The sequence below is a fragment of the Actinia tenebrosa genome, unplaced genomic scaffold (assembly GCF_029948245.1).
Source record: "Actinia tenebrosa isolate PJP-AT-01 unplaced genomic scaffold, QUT_ActTen_1.0 PGA_scaffold3__52_contigs__length_22856419, whole genome shotgun sequence".
NCBI lineage: Eukaryota > Metazoa > Cnidaria > Anthozoa > Actiniaria > Actiniidae > Actinia > Actinia tenebrosa.
Window position 1 is genome coordinate 7698115 of NW_028292580.1, and position 7525 is coordinate 7705639.

The 7525-nt window shown below is 39.2% G+C and overlaps 2 protein-coding genes across 2 annotated transcripts; one reads left to right on the plus strand and one right to left on the minus strand.

The window, feature by feature from the left end:
• On the minus strand, window positions 1–2560 carry LOC148908391 (uncharacterized). The gene is made up of 2 exons (XM_089035853.1): window positions 2545–2560; window positions 1–732 (listed from the first exon to the last, which is right to left on the minus strand). The coding sequence occupies exons 1-2, from the start codon at window positions 2558–2560 to the stop codon at window positions 311–313; spliced, it is 438 nt and encodes a 145-aa protein (XP_088891979.1). The 3' UTR covers window positions 1–310.
• Window positions 2561–5869: 3309 nt separating this feature from the next.
• LOC148908392 (uncharacterized) lies at window positions 5870–7011 on the plus strand. Its single transcript, XM_089035854.1, has 2 exons — window positions 5870–6491; window positions 6634–7011. The coding sequence occupies exons 1-2, from the start codon at window positions 5931–5933 to the stop codon at window positions 7009–7011; spliced, it is 939 nt and encodes a 312-aa protein (XP_088891980.1). The 5' UTR covers window positions 5870–5930.
• The last annotated feature ends 514 nt before the right edge of the window (window positions 7012–7525 follow it).

Genomic DNA, 7525 nt, shown 5'->3' on the forward strand with positions numbered 1-7525 from the left:
TAAGCAACTGCTGTTGGTGTTGCTGCTGCTGGTTGAGCATCATTTGGAATTGCTGCATCTGCTGCTGGTTTTGCTGTTGTTGCTGCTGCTGTTGACTTAAGACTAGCTGGATAAATTCCTTGTGTTGTTGATCTGACTGTACTTTATGTTGCATGCTGCTTTCCAGTTGCTTGTTTTTTATCTCTAGCTCTTGTTCTCTGTATTGCTGCTCTATTTCTGCCCTCTCTCGCAGGTAATTTACTGTATCAGTTCCATTTGATCTTCTCCGTTTACTGATTTTCTCTTTTGGTTCTTCATCCCCACTACTTTTCTAAGTCTCAGCTAGCTTCTCCATTGCCTTAAGCCTGACATCTTCTGCTTCTTTTTTTTCTTTCTCCATTTTTTCCTTGGTTTTATCTTTTTCTACCTGAACCACTTCATTTGCTACCTCAATACCTCCAATGACTTCCTCAAGTAGAGCATCTAGTTCAGTCAGTTTTGGACTAATGCCACTGGCACATTCCTTATTCTTCATCTTTTTCTTGAACTTTTCAATTATCATGTTCAAGTGGTCTCTCACTGCTCTCTTATCCACCTTACATTTTGGGCTGTGATGGTTGTTCAGATTGTCTGCAACTTGTTGCCATGGCTGAGCCCTTTGTGTTGTCCTTTCCTTTGCATTGTATGGCTCCACATTTAGAACATCTCTGATCAATAAGATGTTTTTTTTCCTCACTCCACTCCATTTTGCTCCTACAAAAAGATGAAACGTCAATTTGTTATTGAAATTCTATTGACCTCGGGATTTGTTTTAGGTTTATAGTATTATGAGCAAGTTGTTGGTAAATATCTCCTCTATTCATTCATAATCTTAATTCCTGCTATTATATAAGCAAAAAAATTATTCATTTATTAGAATTTTAAGGGTACAAATTTAGTTTTATAAATTACAAAAAGAAAAAGAAAAAAGCTCAGTTTTTACTGCTAAAAGTAAGTATAATTGCTAGTTTACCCAATTTATACTTCACACGAACTATCAAACACGGGTAAGGTAATGTTTTCGGACTTTTTCCGGTTTTTATTTGGAAGAAATGCCATAGAATCCTACACGAATCTTCAAGCTTTTACAATGACAACACGTTTCCTCGACCAAAAGTTGTCCTCGTATGGACCAAGGTTACCAAAAACCCAAAACAACAGAAATATAAAATAGCTAATAATGTGATAAATAGATAAATGAAGGCTTTACTTACGGAGCCTTTGATTGAGTGTCTGGAATGAATTGGAATACACTCATTGTCGACGTGGAGGGAAAGTATTTACAACGTTCTCTTCAGCACTTGAACCGGGTAAAATTCACGTTCAGGACAGCGTTTTCAGCTTCATGACGGTGGCTTTAGCACATGCGCAGTATACGCAGGCGCAGATTATTGCTTCCGGTTCACGTCCTAGATGCTTAAGGTCCCGAAGCGAATATGAGATTTCAAGCCTTCGAATGTTTTAAACGTAGCACTGCAGCTACCAACTCCACATGTCACATTGAAGTTGGGATCGTGCCGATGAACGCGGCTATAATGGTTTAAAATCAATGCACGAGTGGCTGCTTGGAAGGGAACTGTATTGTTAACACACAATTGACAAGAGAAGGGCATTTAACTTTTAAAAGACAGCTAAAACAAGAAAGGCAAGAGTTGTTGACTAAAACTCCTCTTGTGATGTGAAATTTACATCTCACATTTCACGTGAACACGAGCCATTCACCAGGACGTATATGTCATGTGTTCACGTGAAATGTTCAGTTCTGGCCAATCACGAGCAAACTTCAAAGTGCGTTACCCATAAGTCATTTCGAATATATCAATGATCATGTGCACAATCTTCGCGCCTTTATTTGATTCCTTCTCTTTGAAGAATTCAAGTTTTATCGTCTAGAAAATGTCTTCTCTTTCAAAAACTTCCTCGGTTGATGATGTGGTTGAATGGCTAAGGGAGCATGAGTTTAACGACTCTATAGTGTCTAAGTTCCAAGGTAAGAAAACCGTGTGTATGAACCTGAAGTCGCTAGTCGGCTTGAATTCACCGATTTTCTGTCTTGTTAATCCAACGTGTCGTTGACTTCTTTCCTCTGATTTTATTCTGTAGAAGAGGACATCGATGGTAAAAAGTTTTTTTTGTTGGAGTGGTGGATGGTCGAGGACTTGATAAAGGGGCTTAAGAATCTCAGACGGTTTCGGGCTTGTTGGTCCGAAGAGACTGGATTGGTGAGTGTGAAAAATTATTCGTGAATGTGTAAGGTGTAATTTCGAAAAGAACAATAATAAAGGAAAGTAGTTGTTCTGTCAATGTGAAACTACCAACAGGACTATTTTTTCGTGTTCTTAATTCACGGATTGCAAGGATTCGCTCGGATAACAACTCATGATCACTACTTACTTCAAATGTGTAAAAATGATGGCGGACGCACATGACACAACGTGCCTAAGGCTCTACTCCGAATATCAATGTTTGTGCTGTTATTCGCAAGATTGTTTTTCTTTCTAAACTCAATATCATATAATTGCTTACCCTGGTTTTTCATCATATCACCTTTTAACTTTATAAATTTGCCTTGTATAGATTTTTGACGAGTATGGTAAACCAGCAGCAAAAAAAAAACAGCAGACCCTACTCCATCAGCTTCTCCCCCAAGTAGTGGCAATGACAATGGGCCTAATCTGCCAACTCTTCATCCCGTTGGAGATTCATCAAAATCACCTTCAGATGCTTCAAATAAATGCAAGGTTAGTGTAACATGGTTTTACATACCAGTAGGAAGCTCATTCTGATAAAATTGTCATATCTAATAGCTTTTTACTTGTGGATGGAATTTTAAAATGTTCTACACTTGACGATTATGTTGGTTGTTGTTTCAGAATTCGAATTAAGCAATCAGAATTAAGAGGGGTAGTCCGTAAATGTCACCTGAGGAGTGCAGAATGCGAAAAATCGAAATCGTTCAAATTTTGTCAGAATATAGGCCTTAGTGAACTAAAACTGTTGTGTAAGTTTTTCTTCGATCGGTTAAATATTTTAGGAGAACCGCGCCGAAATCCATTTTTCAGGATCACTTCCGGTTTCTGCACGCGATTTCACCCCATTCCAAAAAGCCCTAAAAATCACAAAATTCCTTTGAATTTCTACAACAAACGATATAATTTTGTAATTTTGGGATACTAAACCTCATTTAGGTGGATTTATCAATCACTTTGCATAAAACAAAAATATTTTATCGATTTTTACATTATTTTCAATATTTTGAGCAATTTTTCTTACCCTACATTGCAAGGTCAATATCTCTAATGGTACATCGATTTACACAAATTAACTATTATAGGGGCCACTAGCAATGCTTTATCTTGATTTTTATCAAATAAAATTTTGGGGCACTCGAAAATTCGAATTATGGCAAGACGAAACGTAACCCCTATTTACGCATAAAATAATGACAAACTTAACTCGCTAGCGGTCACGCTTTATGCCGAAGGAAAATTAATTGGTCCATTAAACCGCTTATTAATACACAAAAAACTCAATGGAGTAAAAGATACAACCTTTATTGATATTCTGATAAATTTTTAAAAGATTTGCTGAGATATTTTCTATCGTTTTAAGACAAGCATGCTCAGTATCATTGTCGTGTGACTCGATACTAAAGGTTCGATCCTATGATTTTCGGTAATTTTCGGCATAGAATGGCTTTATAAAACTTCAATCACAATTTAACAACCTAACTAATAAAGTATGAACACTTTGTACCTTATCATACTTGATTTGTAGAGAATCAACACGTTGAAGACAGCATTACGATCCGAATAATATCTCAACAATCTGAACAGTCAAACTCTTTGCAGGATGACGTGACTACCACAGGCAACCCGTCACGGCTACGGCTAGAATTCGATTTATTTAATCGTTTCATTTCTGTTTTTACTTTCCTTTTTATACACTATTCTCGTCATTTTGTTAGGACTGTATTGGTTTTCCACGGTAAGCAGAGGTACTTCGCGTCCATTTTTTCCTTGCTCGTAGTGTAATAATAAACAAAAATGTAATAAGTTACCATGCAACAAAGCCTTTTGCAATCATTGTTAGTTTTGTGAATGTTCTAGCTATACGTATGTTGATCGCGCCCAGGGAAGTCTTGACGGAATATTATTTAATCTTTACATAAGTGCAAAGAGGTATTAATCGATGGGCACTTTAAAATCAACCTTTCAACCTAAGGACGAACCTCGTGACATAAAAGGTGAGTAAAAACCAGTGGTTCTACTTCAGTTCTTAGTTGCAATCTTATTATAAAGTTACTAATTCATTTTATGTACGCAGTTATGCACTAGAAACGGTTCCATTTGTGCGAGATTATATAAATGGCTGTATGTGGTTACTCCTGCCATGTTAATGGCTCCTGTGGCTCTAGTCTTTGCAACCCTGCGGATCTCGAGTGTGTACCTCTTCAAGACTGTCACAAAAATATCAGAGGACATCTCAGGGCTCTGGATATAAGAGACTCAGCCTTGAAAACTGAGTCAGATCTTCTTTTAGCCCGAGCTGGTAAGATTTCGTTTGACTGAAGTCCTATGAAAAGACATTACTGCGTTAAAGCCGTTATCTACGTTAAAGCCGTAATCTACATCTACATTTATTTAAGACCATTAAAGGGGGTACCCATCACAGATAGTCTGTATCATATGTGTGTACTATGTGTTGATGAATAACTAACTGAAATTTCCTTTTTATATCCCCCAGGCTTATTTGATACCGACGAAGGTCAATTGAGGTTAACCGTGTGTCCTAGACATCGTGAAAAGTACGGGACTAGGTAGCGCTGTAACAAGAGGACCTGCTCTATCCCCGCTCATTTGGCATTTCATAAGTCTAGCAATCCCAAAGGAGACAGAGCTATAACGTCCTTACAGTCTAAGATCTTATATGACTTTTCTAACTTTTTGGTACCTGTCGGCTCGCGTGAGTATACCTCTTCTATGCCTCTTTATGGGCAGATCTAGGATTTTAAAGGGAATGGGGGGGGGGGGGGGGGGGACTTACTATACTATCACAGGGCAACTCGCGCCAATTCCACAGGAAACCTAAAACAGGCGGGTAAAAGTGAAAAACTATAATGGTTTCAAATTGTTTGATTACAGTTGTTTTTACACCAAATAAGAGTTAAAGTATTCTTTCTTTCTTATCAAAGCAATATGTAAACGATGTCGGGAGCACATATCATGTAGACTGGAATCCTCACGGTCTTCTCATGATCTAGACGATCTACAGACACATGATGTCACGCCACAAATCTCTGAGCCAGTCCAAATATCTACTGATTCCAGAACTTTGGATGAGCACGAGGTTAGCTTAAAAGTCGAATACTTTTTTCCAGCGATAAATCCGATCGCTTAACTAACAAATAGCTGCATTTTTCTATTCAGGATGTAGGTGTAAAAAGTGCTGAGAGCTTGAGCAGCGACTCACTAACAGAGGCCATGGAGCAGCTGACTATTATGGACGACCCCAGTGTCATTCTTTCTGAGAGTGGCAGTACAGGTAGTACTGTTTCATCTGATGGTTACAAAGGTCGTAATCTAGCCTGTTCACGAAAGAAGCTCAACGAGTTTTTGAGTGCTTGTGGGAGATCAGATCAAACAGTTGGTCAACCGGAGAAGGCATGGCATGACATGAGCATGCGTACTAAAAAGAGTCATGTCTCCAAAGCAGCAAGTGCGATTGTGTCAGCGCTTGAGGTAATCACGCCAGGTGATGCTGGGAGCCTTTGGAATGCTGTTCAGTCTTCCCACATAGTAGAGGAGACTCTTGGGGTCCAATCTCCCATCGACATTAAATATCTAGAGGCATTGGCTGAGACTTACCGAAATGCCGCTGGCTGGGATACAAGAAGGCAGGTACTGGCAATAATGGCAGACTTGGTGCCACTGACTGAAATTCAAAAGTTCATACCAGGACTCACTGAATATCGCTTCAAAGTTGCCCGGCTACACATCTTGAAACATGGGCGTGGCGCTGCTGTTCCAATCAGTAGAACACCTAGAGTTCGAATAGATGATTTGCGACTTGATCATTTCCTTGAATTTATAACCAGCCCACACGTAATACAAGACTTGCCGTTTGGCCAGCGGTATTTGCGCCTATCTAATGGAAGCCTGCTGGAAACACCAAATGTAATAAGGTCAATGATTCCGGCAAGAATCTGTGCACAATATCGTCAGTACTGTGAAGAAAGTGGAATAAAACCATTCAGCGAAACAACTATGAGACGGCTGCTTACAGTATGTACTGCGACAGTACGCAAGTCTTTGCAGGGATTAGATTATATATCTGCTGATGGTGCTAAAGCTTTCGATGATTTGATTGACGTGGTCTCAACGCTAGAAAACAATGGACGCGATCATTCTTGGGTTTGTCATTGTGAGAAGGCCTTGAAAGAGGGAAAGCAATACATCAAGACTGACTACAAGGTAAATAACAGAAGTTGAAAGTCATCGTAACAGTCCTGACTATTCCGCAGCCCCTAAAGCCAAAAATGAACATAAAGGGATGTTTAGCCAGTGAAACAAAATTATAACATTTATTTGTACATTTGTATGCATTCTTTCGCAGGTTCACGTTATCGAGACTAGTAGCATAGCAGACCACTGTCTGTCACATGCTCTAAGTGATCCTAAGGATACTCAGCTTGGCACCACGTGCAAACATCAACATGACCATCAGTGTTCATCTTGTGAAGAACTCAACTCAGTTCTTGACGAGATTGAGACAGCAATAACTGACTCTGCTAACAGCCTAACACCTGAGCAGTATGATGACATCACCTACACTTTCAGACAAGCAGTTGCAGCTATCAAATCTTGGAAAGCGCATCAACTTCGCTCCATCCAGCAAGATAAAGCGCGGATTGAGTTGTTGAGTAAACTGGAGCCAGATGAAGTCTTTATTATCACACAAGACTGGGCCATGAAATTCCTCCCGCACAAATAGTTGGAATAAGCACCCTCAACAATTTCCATTTCAAGGCAAAAGGACTAACCTGCTGGAAGGCTTACAAAATAGGAGAAGGAAAGATGATTACCTGGTCAAACTTGCAAGGTCAGTAGTGGGATCATATTCAACCGTGTATAAATATCTAAAAAAAATTGGGACTAGTATTCTGTCAACCGTTAATTTTAGTTTACAGATCTTACATGAATCGATAATGAATGTCAGTCAGTCAGTCAGTCAGTCAGTCAGTCAGTCAGTCAGTCAGTCAGTCAGTCAGTAAGTCAGCCAATCAGTCGCTCCAGTCATTAAACCAGTCAGTCGATGAGTCAGTCAATCAATATCAATTAGTCAATCACCCAGCCGATCCGAATCAACCAAATATGATTAAACGATCAACCTCTTATCAATTAATTCACTCACATCCGTATTTATGTATGTGTATTTGTATTTTTTCTCTATATTAAGTTCCAAAGACCCTGAAAATAGAGACCTTTGACAGTTCATTTAGTGAGGG